This window comes from Lacerta agilis, chromosome 7, assembly GCF_009819535.1.
Source record: "Lacerta agilis isolate rLacAgi1 chromosome 7, rLacAgi1.pri, whole genome shotgun sequence".
Taxonomy (NCBI): Eukaryota; Metazoa; Chordata; class Lepidosauria; order Squamata; family Lacertidae; genus Lacerta; species Lacerta agilis.
This window is the reverse complement of record NC_046318.1, coordinates 84,531,054-84,548,734: the sequence shown is the minus strand read 5'-3', so window position 1 is coordinate 84,548,734 and position 17,681 is coordinate 84,531,054. Positions and strand designations below refer to the sequence as shown.

The window sequence follows — 17,681 nt, the reverse complement described above, 5'->3', positions numbered from 1 at the left end:
AAGAGCATAGTAGAAAAAACCTTATTAAAAACAATTAAACCTTGATACATGTACTGTATTCACATATGATGCACATAGATACACACAGTATATATGTATTTGTGTGTAAAATAAGAGCATCTAAGCATAGAAGAAAAAAACCTTATTAAAAAGCAATTAAACATTAATACATGTATTCATACATGATGCACATATATACACACACACTGTGTGTGTGTGTGTGTGTGTGTGTGTGTGTGTGTATAATCATTTCATTTGTATGTTGCCTTTCCATAGTTAAAACAATGCTCAAGGCGGCTTACAACATGACAAGATTTACATAATTACCAACATAACAAAAGTCATAAACAATAAATAAAACACATCAAAAGGTACACAACCAAATGCAAAACAATTTCCACATAAGTCAAAAAATCTTAAACTAAAAATACAACATTAATATCAATAACAATTGAAAATGACATAGATAATAAATAAAATATAAAAAGGAGCCCTTTCTGTCGAGCAGCAGCAGTCCTTTGTGTATATGTATATTTGAAACATACAGATATTTGTAACAAAAGCACCACGGCACCAGCAACAGCACACGACCACAACTGCAGCAGCCCAGCTGAATAACCAGCCATGGCGACTCCTGGCTGCAGATCCTACTTCCGCCCGGCCAGGAAGTCCCGCCCTCGGACATCCGGCCGGCCGGTCTCTCCCGCCGAACTCCATGGTCATTCAGCCCAGCCCGCTTCCTGTTCCTGCCAGGCACCTGCATCCTGGGTGGCAGAGGAGCCTCCAGGTGTCTCTCGCGGAGCTGCATCCAGGTGGGTCGGGAATCAGGGTCCCCCAAAGGTCCTCTAGTCCAGCCCCTTGCAATGCAATGCAGGGATCTCAGCTGAAGCCTCCATGGCAGGTGGCCACCCAAGCTCTGCCTAAAAGCCTCCAAGGAAGGAGAGTCCACCGCCTAAATAGAAAATATAAACGATTTTCATGCCACTGCCAAGGAGCTCTTAGCAGCAGAAAGCGCCTTGCTTGTGACTTGAAGTCATGGGTTCGAGTCCTACCCTCCAGAGCAGGAGAAAACAAGCTTGCTCCCTCTCCCATGTCATAGCAAGTGTGCATGCACAGGAAAGCTCATACCAGTAAAAAACTTACTTGCTCTCTAAGGTGCTACTGAAAGGAGATTTTTTATTTTGTTTCGACAGCCCTTGAGATATTTGAAAGTGGCTCTCGTATCCCCAGAGTGGCTGGGGTATGAATAATAAATTTATTTATTTATTTATTATTGTTAATAATAATAATTATTATTATTAATTGACACATTCCAGCCCAGCAATTCTGCCCTCTTAACGGCAGTCTCTTTTCATGAACCAGCCTTGAACCCTTCCAATGCAGAAAGATTGGGAATTTCAAAATCTAATATAACCAATGGTGTCAACTTTTCCCCCATCAGAAACTGTTTTTTATTAGATTTTGTGTGTGTGGTTGTATTTTTTCTGTAACTGCGGGGTTGTTGTTTTAAAAAAATGTAAATTATGATTTTTTAAAATTTATGATTTTCAATTTTATACATTTCAATAATTTTACAATCATTTTAACATTTCGAAACTCGGCTTCCTTCCCCCTCTTTCTGCGATTGCTTAGATTTATTTAAAAAATATTTTCTGCATATTCCAAATTGACTTAATTTCCTCCTTTGTTCATCTACTTTAAATATATACCCTTATTAAACTGCAGGGTTTGCAACGTGTTTTAAATTGTTTGCAATCCGCCCTGGGACCTTGCATGTAGAGTGGGTGGGAATAGTAATTACTGCTGTTATTATTTTAATTTAACAGTCAGTCAGATGTCCACTCTCCCTTCTTTCGCTGTGCTGCTGACCGTGCTGGGACACCCATGGAAGCCAGAGGTCCTTCCGATATCTTGGGCCTAAACTGTTTTTGCTCTTTTGCTCTATTCGCTCAACTCCACTGAATGATAAAAATGGGACATTTTTTTCCGCCAGGAGCATGGATGGCATTGCGTCATCGCAAAGTCACCTGAGTTTGGAGCAAGTTGAGCCAGGTTTGCCCCTACGCAGCATGGCCGCTGGGACAGAGAACCCTGAGAGGAAGATGCCATTTTCCTTCGCTGTGTGGCTTGGAAACACGGTAAGGTTACAACACAGTGGAAGGTGATACGCCTGTTCATTACCGCTTTCCCAGTAGGGATGGGGAACCTGTGACCCAGAGACTGTTGGATTCCAAAACCCATCACTCCAGTCAGTGGTCATTAGGTCCAGTTGCAGACGACTCTGGGGTTGCGGCGCTCATCTCGCGTTACTGGCTGAGGGAGCCAGCGTACAGCTTCCGGGTCATGTAGCCAGCATGACTTAAGCCGCTTCTGGCGAAACAGAGCAGCGCACGGAAACGCCGTTTACCTTCCCGCCAGAGTGGTACCTATTTATCTACTTTCACTTTCGTGTTTTGAACTGCTAGGTTGGCAGGAATCTTATGCATAAGTATATGTTAACCCAACTTAAAAATAAAACAAAATAGAAAATTCTTCCCAGTAGCACCTTAGAGACCAACTGAGTTTGTTTTTGGTATGAGCTTTCGTGCGCATGCACACTTCTTCAGATACACTGAAACAGAAGTCACCAGATCCTTAAATATAGTGAGGGATTCCCACCACCCTTCTGAGTAACACCCCTTCCCACTCCCTCACTATATATAAGGATCTGGTGACTTCTGTTTCAGTGTATCTGAAGAAGTGTGCATGCACACGAAAGCTCATACCAAGAACAAACTCAGTTGGTCTCTAAGGTGCTACTGGAAAGAATTTTCTATTTTGTTTTGACTATGGCAGACCAACACGGCTACCCACCTGTAACTTAAAAATAAAAATATGCAGAAAAAGTGAAATAAAGAAAGAAATGAACTTAAGGTTACACCTGTATGACTTCCCTCCACCTCAATTCGACTTACTGTACTTTATATATTAGAATCTTATTATCATTGCATCCCATACATATTATTCAATCATTCCAATCCAATTTTTTCAATTGTATCTTAAAATCAACTTTACATACTTAGTCTATGCATATCAACATATTATCCCTAGAACAGTGTTATTTCATATAGTCCCCAAAACATTGCCATTACAACTTGAGTTTCTGATTTGTCTGGTGTCTTATGGCTTGCCGTTAATTTAGTCTATGAATTCACAAAGCTTGTTTATCCAATCTTCTTTTGTGGGGATACTGTCTCCTTTCCAAATTCTGGCAAATACTAATCTGGCCGCTGCTGTGGCATATAAAAATAATAATTATTTTTTAAATCCTGTGGGATGTCCTTTCCTAAAATCCCTAGCAAATATGCTTCTGGCTTCTTTTCAATGGATAATTTAAACTTCGTTTTTAACTCATCGTGGACACATCCCCAGAATATTTTTTTTAGTTTTCTCACAGCTCCAGATCTGAGGGTTTTTATTTTACCAAAGGCTCTTGGGTTGCTATCTTGAAGCTAATTGGTGACGTTAAATTGTCTGATGGTTTTAATATTGAGAGAATTTTTGAATTCCTGTTTCACTATGAAATTTGTCTGCTTTTCTGAAGGAGTCTCGCCACTGTGTTTCACGCATAAAATGTTTTGTCCCCCCCCCCCAGTGTGAGCGAGTGACTTGCCCATATGATCCTAACCACCAAATGCCCAAATCTTCCCTGGAGAAGCATATGGTGTCCTGTAGGCTGAGAAAACTGGATTATTCTAAAGAGGAGGAGGTAAAACTCTTTGCTAGTCTCCTTTTTGTGGGGATTATTCGTATTCTGGAATGGGAGGGAAACGCCTTAATTTTTCTCAAAAACAATAGTCACTTCCTATTTTTCAAACTTCTGAAGCTGGCACCAAAGGGGTGTTCTTCTGAACAGGATGAAAGAAAACTGAGGTTTTTAAAACTCGCATGAGATGATGATTAAAATTCAAGCTCAATTTGGAATTAAATCTGAATGTTATACACAAACTGCATTTATTTTGGTCTCGTTTCTTGAGGAACCTGCTTTCTTCAAACACATTGAATTGAAGGTTCAAAGAAGGTAAAGAAAACTGCAAGGGGGGGGAATGTGCAACCTTGGTTAAGCATAAAAAAGGCATAGTTTAAGTAATGTGTTGTGTTAGTATTTATTAATGTACTAATGCTTCCACTAGAGCCAAGAACTTTCAAATCAGCACCAGCATTAGGATTTAGGAAATAAAATAAAAAATTCCTTCCAGTAGCACCTTAGAGACCAACTAAGTTTGTTCTTGGTATGAGCTTTCGTGTGCATGCACACTTCTTCAGATACTTCTTCAGAATTTTTTAATTTAATTTTGTTTTGACTATGGCAGACCAACACGGCTACCTACCTGTAACAGGATTTAGGAAGTGTTTTTGGTGTTACACCAAGACTGTCCATGAAGCCCATCTGAGTGACTTTACACCCCACGTTTTAAATTCACCCTGCTTATAAGTGACTCCTATAAAGAGGTGTACAAATGAGGAGGACTGGATTAGCCACATTGGGAAGAGTGTTGGGCTCTGTTCCGCTTGTGTAGCTGAGAGTGGAACAGAATATGTCTCCACGCCCATCGTTCAGCCCAGACACTGAGATCCAGCGCCGAGGGCCTTCTGGCGGTTCCCTCACTGTGAGAAGCAAAGCTACAGGGAACCAGGCAGAGGGCCTTCTCGGTAGTGGCGCCCTCCCATCAGAGGTCAAGGAGATAAACAATCTGACATTCAGAAAATACCTGAAGGCAGCCCTGTTTAGGGAAGTTTTTAATCTGTGACATTTTAAAGTATTTTAATATTTGTTGGAAGCCACCCAGAGTGGCTGGGGGGACCCAGACAGATGGGCGGGGTATAAATAATAAAATTATTATTAGTATTATTAGTATTATTATTATTATATTTACTAGATTATTGTATTTTAACATTATGTTGGAAGCTTCCCAGAGTGGCTGGGGAAGCCCAGCCAGATGAGCGGGGTATAAATTATTATTATTATTATTATTATTATTATTATTATTATTATTATTATTATTATTTCCACTGGTGGCAATCATGATTACTGAATGGCTTCATCTTTTATTTACCTTTTGTCTTGTAGGCTGAAATGTACGATTCTACTTTTTTCTTAGAGAAAGCAAAGATCCCTCGTGTGCAGATGGGTGAGTGCGAATGTGGCAGTGAATATAAAGTGAAATATTGCACAGACAACATGGCATGCTGAGGTTCTTATTGTATGTTAGCAAAATAATCAAGCTCTGGAGCAGTGTGTCAGTGCAGCTGTGGCCTGAATGAGGGCCAATAAACTGAGTTTGGATCCTGGGAAAATTGAAGGTCCGTGAGCAGGTGGTGTCTGTGCTTGGAAGATAGGCCTGTTGCTCGTTCTGGGTAGGGTTGCCCTCCCTATGAAAGGGCAGGTACATAGCTTGGTGGTTCTCCTGGATACAAATGACCTCTGTGGCTAGGAGTCACATTTATAAAAATAACTATTGTCAGGAAACCCCCCTCCCCACGGCAGGGAGCATCCCAGGAACGTTTGCAGTACAGGGAACCTACCCCGTTGTTCACCAGCTCGTCATCCCCCTCCTCAGGAGGAAGCGACCATTCCTCCAGTGGGGAGGGGGAGTTGGAAGCAGGAAGTCGGTGCAGGGACTCTGAAGGGATCGCAGAGCCTGAGCACCAAGGGGGAAGCGGGGAACAGGGGCAGTTTCCCGCGCCCCGAGTTCGCAGACAGGAAAGACGTGGAAGGGGGAGGCGGGGGTTAAGGATCCCGCGCCTCTTTTGCTGGACAAAGAACCGGAAGGGTTAATTCCCGGACTCTGCAGAGGGATGAGATGGACGTTTGCACTTTTGCTCCACTGTAAATATCTGCACAATAAAGAACTTAGTTTTTAGAAGTTCTGCGTTCGGCTGATTTCTCATGAGCAACCACTGAACGTCCTTACAACTATTTTTATAAATAAGACAAATAGCTTATCTGAAATTTGGGTGCTATATTGTTCACTGATTTTGTGATCATTTAGTCCAAGGAGCCTAGAAAATAATAATAATAATAATAATAATAATAATAATAATAATAATAATAATAATAATAATAATTTATTTGTACCCCAGCCACTCTGGGCAGCTTCCAACAAAGATTAAAAATACATTAAAATGTACATTAAAGAATATTAAAAATATCCATAGCGAAACAGGGCCACGTGTCTCTAGGAAATCTTTTTTTACATGCTACATAATTAAAATTTCTCATCTCTGAATGTGAATGGCTTTTAAAACTATGTCAGGTACTGCTTAATGTATATTGGGCATTGCAGATTGAATCATCTGTCTTTAGACTTCCAAGTGTCCTAAATATAGTTAGCATTCTTATATGTCCTCCTTTATTTTGCTGCAGACAAGAATTTGCAATTTGACATCATTAAACAAGCCATCGCTAAAGAGAGTGGAAGTTACGGTTTAGGTAAGTAGGGATTCTGAAGTGACAATCATCCTTGGTTGCTATTGAGTCTTGACTGCTTTGTATGCTGGATAATGTTTTTATACAGCGATGTCTGGCTTTCCCGTTTTTTCTCCATTTCTTGGAACGCCCTGAAAATGCTTATATTCTTGAGGCTCAGTCATTCCTTCTATAAGCCTTCCCTTTTTGCCGGAAACGAGTCAGACTCTGAACCATCCAGCATTATTGGTTCTGCTAAATCTACATACAGTGGTACCTTGGTTCCTAAACGTCAAAAACCCAGAAGTAAGTGTTCCGGTTTTCGAACGCTTTTTGGAAGCCGAACATCCGATGCGGCTGTTGGTTATTTTTTTCTGGGGCGCCTGCACCAATCTGAAGCTGCGCTTAGGTTTTTCAACATTTCGGAAGTCAGATGGACTTCTGGAACGGATTAAGTTTGGCGCTTTTGTTTTCGCTCTTTATTTTACGTTTTTGTGATTGTGTGGAACCCAGTTCAGCTACTGATTGATTGATTGTGTGACTGTGGAAATGGATAAAAGCCTCCCATCCAAACAATGACTATCATCAGTGCAGTTTTGGGGAAATTTTTTTTTAATCATCTACAATACTGTCTTATTTTATAGTACAATACATTGATTCTTGCTTTCATTTTATGGATCAACGGTCTCGTTAGATAGTAAAATTCATGTTACACTGCTGTTTAAGGGGTTGTTTATAGAAGTCTGGAACGGATTAATCCGTTTTGCATTGTCAGGAGGTGTCCTACTCACGAGTAGAACCCTGGCAGAGACACATGCCCAACTGGCATGTTCCCTCCATCCTGGGCGTTCGTTCGGGAGATTCAAAAGCTTTCTTCAGCCCGAAACATCACAGCGACTAATGCTAGAAGACATTAGCACACTAACGGATCCGCAGAGTTTGCTCAGCTTGCGTAACAGACCTCAGCAACACAGCATTGTGGCTAATCTACTTTTTTTACATATAAGCACACATGGAGCACTGCAACATGGCTCCCCCTCTCTCTAGCATCAGACAGTAAAGAGAAAGAACAAAGGACAATAGTCCCACTTCAGGGAACACAGTAAGACGAACATCCTGTCTTCGTTACATCCCATTCCTGTGCAATCAAAACACACACTGTCATGTGATAGACAACAAACTCATGACTGCACACGGGGAATGAATCTCCAACATGCATTACTTTCTATGGGAAAGCGCACCTTGGCCTTGGAATGCTTTGGTTTTGGCATCAACTGCCGGAACGGATTAAGTTTGAGAACCAAGGTACCACTCTACAGCACTTTCAAAGTGTCATGCAAGAAATGGGAGGTGTGTCATGACGGTTCCTGTTTTACAAATGGAACTGAAGCTGTGGTTTGTTGAAAAGCCAACAAGTGGGATCATTGTAGAACCTAAGTACTTCCTGAAAAAAAACACTGGCTGGTAGCCACCAATAGTCCTTTCCTCCACAAATTTGCCTAATCCTTTTTTAAATCCATCTAGGTGAGCGGCCATTACTGCTTCCTGTGGGAAGGAGTTCCGCAGTTTATCTCTGTGCTGCTTCAGGAAGTCCTTTCTTTTATCTGTCCCAAATCTTCCAACATTCATATTTGCTGGATGCCCACGAGTTCCGTGTGTTCTTTGCAGCCCTCTGGTTCAGATCTGTGTCTGTTTTGAATGCTCCAGGTGCCTATTCCTTCCTGCCTGTCGAAGTTCCACAGAACCACAAGCGCTACGTCTGCGACCTGACCCAAGCCGACCGCCTGGCCATTTACGATTACGTCCTCGCAGAAACAAAGAAGCAGAGGTCAATATCCCAGTTGGCAGAAAATGACAGCGATCTCTTTGTAGATCTGGCAGCAAAAGTCAACCAAGGTCAGGGGGGAACCGTTACAGCTGTACTCTGTGTGACATTAGAAAATCACAAAACATGGGGTCAGATTTGACACCCTTTTGCTAAGGGATCCCCCTTGCTTGAATTAAATCTCTCCGCCCCTGCCTAAAGTCGAGTTGTTTACCTTATCTCGGTCTTTTTGAAGTTTTGTTTTCTTCCATTTCCCTCAGTGATATTGTACACCATCTATATATATATAAAACGCAAGTGTCTCTGCATCCAGTCCCTGTGTCTCTGGGTTTGCGCTACTGAGCATGTGCCCCACGGACACAGGGATTGGAGCAGAGAGATCGGGCCGGGAGCAGCGGCGGCAGTTGAAGCGGCGGTTGAAATGGAACGCTGGCGCTCCAGAGGCTGAAGGGAGGCCGAGAAGGGAGGTCACGCTGCCACTCTCGCCGCTGGGCAGAAGGAGGAGGAGAACCGGGGGGCGGCGCGAAGCCTCCCGGGAGATGATGCCGCCGCCTCCGCCGCCGCCTCCCCCCCTCGCTTCCCCACCCACCGCCCCACACTCCGAAAGGGGCTGGGAACCCCACACATCCGGAAGGAAACCTGTTCTACCGTCCCCCAGCCCTACACCACTCCAGGGAAAAAAGCCCCCTCCTGTCGCCGCTCTCCCTCGGCCGCCCCTTTCCCCAGCCAGAAGACCTCACCACAACGGCGGTGGGAGCTCCGCAGGAACCTACCATCATGGCTGCTCCTAGCCCTTAACTCCATTCCCTCAGCAGCAAGCGCAGGCCTAGCCCGCCAGGCAGCCCAGACCGGAGGGGCAGGATTAAGGCGGGGTTCTGCTGAGCTCGAGCTCGGCATCGGCCGTGGGTGTCTGCGGCAGCGTGTTATTTCTGGGCGAGTGACAGGCATGTGGAGAGCATCGCGCGCGCGCGGAAAGTGAGGGGAGGAGGCAGCAAGCCATGCTTCATGCAGTAAGTATGTTTAGGACAGGAACAATAAAAGGAAACACGCCGTCATTTCTCCCTCAGGAATCTTAACGCCGTGTAGGGAGCGCATGGTTTGCCCTGCTCCCTGCACTTCAGGACCTTGGGTTTTGTGTCAGAAATGTTCTAGCGCCCGTTATTTTAACGGGTTTAAACCACTAGTATATATATATTTATCTTTATCTTTATTCGGCTATAAGCCCACAACAGGAGTAAAATAAATAAAATAAAATAAAATACATAAATTAAAATAAAAACAAACACATTATGAACATCGACACAGCAGTTAGAAGACTAATACACCCAGTCATCTCAGTTTTACAGGTAAAATGATGACAATAATATTACAAGGCCATTTAAGCTGGAGTTATTGAATAATATATATCAATATTCTTGGAGTGTTCCATGGCGTCTTTTATATGAGATAACTGAAATCAAGAATCTAGCAACCTGTAATGTTCTTTGGGGGGTCGTATCTTGCAACAAGCAAGCCAATTGTGTTTCAGAAGGATTATCAGCAATTTCCACGATAACTGGGTTCAATATTCTTGTCCAGGGTAAGATGTATAATGGGCATTTAAATAATATGTGATGGAGCGACTCTATTGATTTGTTATCGCACATACATAAGACCGAAATCTTGCCATTTGAAAACCTATGGCTCATAACATTTGATGGAAACGCGTTAAATCTTGCTTTAGCAAAAGAAAATGTATGTGATGCTACAGATAAAGTAGACAAATATGATGGAATCTGGAAGGTTGGCATAATGCCTAGATTCAATGGGGAACAAGTCCCACACCACCCGTTGCAAGATTTTGCTGTAAATCTACATCATCCAAAATATTGTACACCATCTGTGAATTAAAGCGAATGTTTCTAATGCAATAAAATAACCTCTTCTTTTGACTTTAGATGACGGCCAGAAAGGTCCAAAGTCCCACCTTGAAATTCTCGCAGAGATGCGGGATTACAAAAGACGCCGGCAGTCCTACAGAGCAAAGAATGTTCACATTACCAAGAAATCCTACACAGAGGTGAGTTCCGAGGAGCCGGGGAGCCGGTGGATATCCTTGCAGGAATCAAAACACTTTTCAGTTGGCACAAAACATCCATTAATTAAACCGCTTGAGAGAATTTCTGGTATACCCAGTGTTTTGGGCTAAGCTCCCTTACAAATGTGCATTTTAAGGAAGCGTCCGATCACCTGACTGTTTGGCAAGCTCTCTTGTCCAGCTGAGATCCCACCATTTGTCTGATTTCCCCTCCTGTCTTTGGTCCCTGCCCAGGTGATCAGGGATGTGATTGGCGTCCACATGGAAGAGCTTGCCGCTCATTGGCAGGAGGAGAACAGGAACGCAGAATCTTGCGAAGACGAAAACTCCTCCTTTTCAGCAAAGTCTGCAGGGAGGTAAGAACTGTCGCTACAAAACACTCGCGGGGACACTGGCAACTGCAAAAGGTCTTAGGGTTGCAGCGTTGCCAGGTCAACTCTGGGATACAGAATTGTATGAGCTGGAAGGGAGTCAAATTACAAGGAAGGAGATTCCCACTAAACCTGAAAAAGAACTTTCTGACAGTAAGAGCTGTTTGACCCCCTCAGAAGGTGGAGCACTTTCCCTCAGAGCTTTTTAAACAGAGGTTGGCTGGCCATCCATCAGGAATACTTTAGCTGCAATTCCTGCATTGTCGGGGGTTGCGCAAGATCAGGGGTCGGCAAAGTTTTTGTGGCTTGGGCCGGTTCACGGTCCCGCAGATGCCACGGTGGACCGAACTGCACACATGTACGCACGCACGTGCAAACGCTATTTCTGGCGTTCCTTCTGGCCCGGAGAAGGCGTGCGTGCAGATGCAGCCAATGGGAAGCTGGCTAGCATTGCGGAAGGCGGTCCCTGCTCTGCTCCACACCAGTTTAGTTCGGCACATGGGAGCTGACAGACCAAGCGGGCGGCGGGGTCCATGGGCCGGTTAAATGACCCCCCATGGGCCGCTTGTGGCCCATGGGCCTTAGGTTGCCGACCCCTGTGCAAGATGATCATTGGGGTCCCTTCCAACTCTAAAATTCTGTGATTTTATCTCTAGGAGTTCAGGGACCTTTAGGAGTCTTCCAGAAATCAGCTGTGCTGCTCCTTCTCTGTGCACTAATGCCCCACCGTTTCATGAATCCCTTAGCTGATTTCTTCCCCATTTCTCCTTGTACAGTCTTATTTACAACTTTCCTCACTTCCACAGCAAGTGGCAAACATAGGATTGTCCTCTTCTTCCCTCTAAATCCCCCATTGTGATGTGAGGGAAATGCCATTCTGGTGATAATGGTTTGAAGCTCATATGTTGTGCTACGGGCGAAATCTCTCTCCCGTTGTAAGGAGGTGCTTTGCAATTTTTCAGAAGACGACAAGGCTGCAGTGTTTTGCAAGTGCGATCATTAACCAAGTCAGCATTTTTTCCAGATTATTAATTACTGACTTGCTGACCATTCAGAAAGAGACATAGCAGTTTATTTCCCCTAAACTAAATGATCTGTACTCTAATAAAGCAATTATGCACCCGCCCTCTTTAACAGAAAAGAAGAGCAAAGGTCTACCTCAGCTGACTCAAGACAGTCTAGTGGAAGTTCCAAGGATGCCGATTATTCTCGACATAAGAGGAATTCCAGCCGAAGTCCAGGCAAACGGAAAAGGAGTCGGGGAAGAGAGAGAGGCAAGGAGTCCCGAAGGAAAAAAGCGAGGCGAGTACTTCCCTGGGTCTCTTGACTTCCGGTGATTGGCACCGTATTCACCAAACATGATATAAAGATTCAGCTGAACGTGCCACAGAGTGGCTTGCAAATACAGTTACAGGTGGGTAGCCGTGTTGGTCTGCCATAGTCGAAACAAAATCGAAAATTCTTTTCAGTAGCACCTTAGAGACCAACTGAGTTTGTTCCTGGTATGAGCTTTCGTGTGCATGCACACTTCTTCAGAATACACTGAAACAGAAGTCACCAGATCCTTAAATATAGTGAGGGAGTGGGGAGGGGTATTACTCAGAAGGGTGGTGGGAAGGGGTGATCAGCTGATGGGTGTGGAAAACCTGTTGACGACTCTTAACGGCTGCAATTAGTCTTGCAGGGAAAGGCAAGGGGTGAGATGGCTAAAGATAGCTATGTTATGTATAATGAGATAAGAATCCAATGTCTTTGTTCAGACCAGGTTTCTCCATGGTTTTAAGTTTGGTGATTAGTTGCAATTCAGCCACTTCTCTTTCCAGTCTATTTCTGAAATTTCTTTGTATTAAGACAGCTACTTTGAGATCTTTTATAGAATGTCCTGGGAGATATAGAATGTCCACACCTATCAGCTGATCACCCATTCCCACCACCCTTCTGAGTAATACCCCTCCCCCACTTCCTCACTATATTTAAGGATCTGGTGACTTCTGTTTCAGTGTATCTGAAGAAGTGTGCATGCACACGAAAGCTCATACCAAGAACAAACTCAGTTGGTCTCTAAGGTGCTACTGAAAAGAATTTTCTATTTTGTTTGCAAATACAGGTAACTCGCATCTCATGTGAGGGTTTGGTTCCTGGGATCCACCTGGGATAAATGCAAAAACTCACGAAGCTCCAAACCCCTGGATCTGGGCCACCCTCCTTGCAAGGTGGAGATCTGCTTACCTGATTCCGAGGAAGGAGGTGCGAGGGTCTCTGGGATGGTGTTAGAGCTCTTGCACTGCCTTCCCAAAGCTGGGTAAGCTTGCAATTGCAGGGGGAAATACATAAATGGAGAGTGGGTGTTCTCCACCATCCATCCATCCATTCATTCCACCCACACAAAGATGAGATTGCATAAGTAAAATAAGCATAAGGTGTGAGTTACCTGTCGCACCATCTATTGCTTAAGCACTGCTTAAATCTCCAGTTTCATGGGTTCCATGTCTTCATGGAAATGGGTAGATTTTTGAGGGATGTGGATTGCTAAAGACTTACACAATGATGTGTTTCGTTTTCTTTCAGACATGAAGGCAAGCATCGCAGTCACAAAAGGAAAAAATGAAACCTGTTGGCGATGCCAGTTATAGTAGTCAAGCTGTGCCTGTTTCATCCCCATAGCATCCCCACACAACTAGGCTGTGCTCTGTTAACTGTTTCATCCATTAATAAATGCCATGCAAAAATTCCCTACTCCAGTTTTTTTAAATGAAAATTTTATTCATTTTTCTAATTTTAACAACAAATTAAACATATTTACAATACATGATTTGTAGTGCATTGTTGTACCAACTTCCTGTTCCCTCCTCATTGAGTCCATTTTAATACTTTAGCAATTTTCATATTATACCTTATATCATATCCCTAAATTCATACATTATCATCTTCTTCCATTTTCTTATCATTTTATTCTTCATTTCCTTCAACATACCATCATTTTGACCCCTTAGCCTAAAGTTAATTCCCCCCAAACAACCATAAATTGATAATTACATTTTTTATAAAAATCACATCTGATTTTACCCCCTTAGCCCTGGATTCGGGCTTCCCCAGATGATACAGCAAGTTCCATAAGACAATCCAATTTCAAACCTTATTACATAATCATGAATTTATGTCCCTTGTAACTTCTCACCCCACTCCCTCTCCTTTGTCTCTTAACAGCCTCATTTCCCTCTCCCCCCTGTCCCCCCCCCCCAATTCTCTTACTACTACCCAATGCCTGCCATCAAAGTTATCCCTTTCCAGGCAGTTGACAGCCTTCATTTCCCTTGGATTTTGCTTCTTATAAACATCATGCACTCTCTAAAAATTCCCTACGCCAGTTTAGCTTCCTTTACTGAGGAATAATGGGAGCGAGATGCAAAGGTCACTGTTTGGTCAGACAGAATGGTGTTGTCAGGGAGCTGCACTCCCCTGCCAGACAGAGTCTGGGTGGGTACAGGCAGCCCCAGCCACTCCTAGCCAGCGATACGTCTTCCAGCACCTCCCCTGGGGAGGAGGAGTTATCCTCAGGCAGCCGGGTGGAGCGAGGGCTCCTGGATGTTACTCAAGGACCCAGCACTGCCCGGCAGACCCGCTCTGAAGGGGAGCTGCCACTTCCGTTGCCCAAACTGCGCAGAGGGGTCAAAAGACTGGGAAGGCGGCACTTCAGGATGCCGAAATTCTTATGCTGGGGTCGCAGCCGTAGAACGTCACTTCTGGATTCGTCTAGCGACTAGGTAGTCATGTTTCTCAGTAGCTCTGCGCTGTAAATAGCCTTGCACAATAAAATGGTTAAAAGACAAGACAGACTTTGTCTTTACTTGTGAGCAACCCCTTGAGGATCCTGACAGGTGTTAATAGTAGAAATTAGCAGCAACACCTGCAATTCCTTTTATTGTTCTGCAGAAATAAAATGTAGTGGTAAAGGTCATGAGCTAAAGGCGGCACAGCTTCTAAAGATGGATGAAAATGGTGTGATTTAGTTTCTGCTTGATGCTCTCAAATTAACTAGTAATCTCACTTCCAACTGAAATACACTCATACCTTGGTTTCCGAACAGCTTAGTTCTTGAACGTTTTGGCTCCCAAACACCGCAAACCCGGAAGTGACTGTTCCAGTTTGTGAACTACTTTTGGAAGCCGAACGTCCGGCGGGGCTTCCACAGCTTCCAATTGGCTGCAGGAGCTTCATGCAGCTAATTAGAAGCCGTGCTTTGGTTTTCGAACATTTTGGAAGTTGAATGGACTTCCGGAACGGATTCCACTCGAATTCCAAGGTACGACTGTAGTGTTAATCAGAGAATCATAGGGTTGGAAAGGAACTTGAGGGTCATCTAGTCCAACCCCCTGTGATGCAGGAATCTCAGTTAATAATACACGACAGATGGCCATCCAACCTCTGCTTAGAAACCTCCAAGGTTGGAGAGTCCACCACTTCCTGAGGGAGTCTGTTCCACTGTTCTTGCCCTCAGAATTTTTTTCCTGTTGAGTCAATCTCATTTCTTGTAACTTGAATCCATTGGTTCAACATCATGCATGTTTCGGAGAGAGACACCCTGCCTTGTGCTGTCTGCCTGTGATAGCTGGTATGAGTTAAGGCACATTGCTCTGTGGAAATGGGATGTGGGTGGCGCTGTGGTCTAAACCACGGAACCTCTTAGGCTTGCCGATCAGAAGGTCAGCTGTTCGAATCCGCATAACGGGGTGACGTCCTGTTGCTCTGTCCCAGCTTCTGCCTACCTAGCAGTTTGAAAGCACACCAGCGCACTTAAAAAATAGGTACCGCTCCGGCGGGAAGGTAAACGGCGTTTCCGTGTGCTCTGGTTTCCGTCATGGTGTCCTGTTGCTCCAGAAGCGGTTTAGTCCTGCTGGCCACATGACCCAGAAAAGCTGCAGACAAATGCCAGCTCCCTTGGCCTGAGAGTGAGATGAGTGCCGCAACCCCATGGTCACCTTTGACTGGACTTAGGTTTCTGTAAACCTTTTACAGGTGGGTAGCCGTGTTGGTCTGCCATAGTCAAAACAAAATCGAAAATTCTTTCTAGTAGCACCTTAGAGACCAACTGAGTTTGTTCCTGGTATGAGCTTTCGTGTGCATGCACACTTCTTCAGATACCATCTGAAGAAGTGTGCATGCACACGAAAGCTCATACCAGGAACAAACTCAGTTGGTCTCTAAGGTGCTACTAGAAAGAATTTTCGATTTTGTGTAAACCTTTTGTCGTACATAGCAGTTTATTGCTTATACATTATTATTATTATTATTGTTGTTGTTGTTGTTGTTGTTATTTATTAAATTTGTATGCTGCCGATACCTGCAGGTCTTAGGGCGGTTTGCAGGATAAAATCACAACATAAAAACATGAAATATACAATAAAAACAAAAACAACCCAATATGATTATATCATCTAGCCTACACTGTACCGATGAGTGGAGGCTGTGGAAACTCAAGACTCAAGCAGTGTATTAAATTTTATGAAATAAAATGAATGAATGAATGAATGAATGAATGAGTTGGCTATCTTCTACTGTTTCCTGGGTAATATGGTGTCCACTTCCGCCCTGTGGGCAAGAGGGGAGGAAATGGCTTCAAAAGCAGCCAGGAAGTTCCGCCTCCGGCTTTGGAAACGGCCCGTCTGCGCCTTTGAACTCGATGGTAAGCAGCCCGGCCAGCTTCCTGCGCCTCCCCCACTCGCCTCCTGGGCTGGAGAAACGTGCTCGGAGGGCAGCTGCGTCCAGGTGAGCAGGAGGGGGACCTTTGTTTGCAAAAAATAAAAATGGGGATTTAATCCCAGGGGATGGATCAAAGTTGCTGGAGGGGGCAGAGCTGGAAGGGGGGGGGGGTGCAATGCAGATCTGGTGCATTGCACTTGCAAGGTCACACCCCCCACCGGTTAGGATAAGGTTTAAAATGTTGCTGCGAAGGTACCCCTTTAAAAGAAAAAAAATACATATGAGGGCTTCTTTTTTTTTTGCTAAGGTAGACTGCGCCCGAGGCGGGAAGCTCTCCTGCCTGGGGAGGCGAGATGGGCGCCTCCATTGCAAAGCAGCGCTTGGCGGGCAGCGCGGTCGATGCAAAAGCTGGGTGGCGACGCCGCCGCAGATCGTGGCCTCGTTGTCTTGCAAAGGCCACAAGATGATCAGGCCTAAAATGCCCATTTTTCCCATCAACACGCCCCCCCCCCCAGTGACTCAACAAGAAGTTTCAGTGGCTTGAAGCTCCTACCAGAAAAGCCCCAAAGCTAAGTTCATTTCTGGAAAGGTGCTACTGGAAAGAATATTTTATTTTGTTTTAATTTTTTAAAACCTGGACAACAGAATAAAGACGCTTTCTCTACACCCTGAGGCCTTTTCTCATAGATTTAGGACAAACTTTTTCCTGACTGGCACTTAAAAAAACAACAAAAAACTCAGTAGCTATCAGGAAGACAAGGTTTCTTTGTGTGCGTTTTAATATTTTGTTGGAATCGCCCAAAATGGCTGGGGAATCCCAGTCAGATGGGTGGCAAATAATTATAATTACGGTTTTCCAGCTCTGCTTTTATTCTATTTCTTGGCCACAAAATCTGCTTCTACCCGGCTCAGTTTTTCCCAAGGCAGTTGCTTGCAGATCTTATCGCTTGCTAATGTTGCAAACTTGAGATGGGGCCAAATTCTGCCCTGGTTTGTGCAAGGAGATAAACGGGGCCGATGGCAACTTTTTTGCAATAGCGCAGTGTTTTTCAACCTTTTTTGGGCAAAGGCACACTTGTTTCATGAAAAAAATCACGAGGCACACCACCATTAGAAAATGTTAAAAAATTTAACTATGTGCCTATATTGACTATATATAAAGTAATTTTTCAATTTTTCCCACGGCACACCAGGCAACATCTCGCGGCACACTAGTGTGCCGCGGAACAGTGGTTGAAAAACACTGCAATAGCGAACCTA

The 17,681-nt window shown here is 44.1% G+C and overlaps 1 protein-coding gene across 1 annotated transcript; it reads left to right on the top strand.

Moving 5' to 3' along the window:
- The first annotated feature begins 722 nt into the window (after window positions 1-722).
- On the top strand, window positions 723-13,457 carry SNRNP48 (small nuclear ribonucleoprotein U11/U12 subunit 48). Its single transcript, XM_033155963.1, has 10 exons — window positions 723-812; window positions 1,994-2,138; window positions 3,635-3,748; window positions 5,111-5,171; window positions 6,407-6,472; window positions 8,156-8,344; window positions 10,211-10,332; window positions 10,585-10,706; window positions 11,859-12,023; window positions 13,290-13,457. Exons 2-10 carry the CDS (start codon window positions 1,998-2,000, stop codon window positions 13,327-13,329), a joined length of 1,020 nt encoding a protein of 339 aa, XP_033011854.1. The 5' UTR covers window positions 723-812; window positions 1,994-1,997; the 3' UTR covers window positions 13,330-13,457.
- Window positions 13,458-17,681: the final 4,224 nt, after the last annotated feature.

Excerpts from the sequence above, each read along its gene's own strand:
- SNRNP48 (XM_033155963.1), top strand. The coding sequence starts at position 1,998 with ATGGATGGCATTGCGTCATCGCAAAGTCACCTGAGTTTGGAGCAAGTT. Across the intron at positions 5,172-6,406 it reads GATCCCTCGTGTGCAGATGG|ACAAGAATTTGCAATTTGAC; the intron begins GTGAGTGCGAAT and ends ATTTTGCTGCAG. Across the intron at positions 10,333-10,584 it reads CCAAGAAATCCTACACAGAG|GTGATCAGGGATGTGATTGG; the intron begins GTGAGTTCCGAG and ends GTCCCTGCCCAG.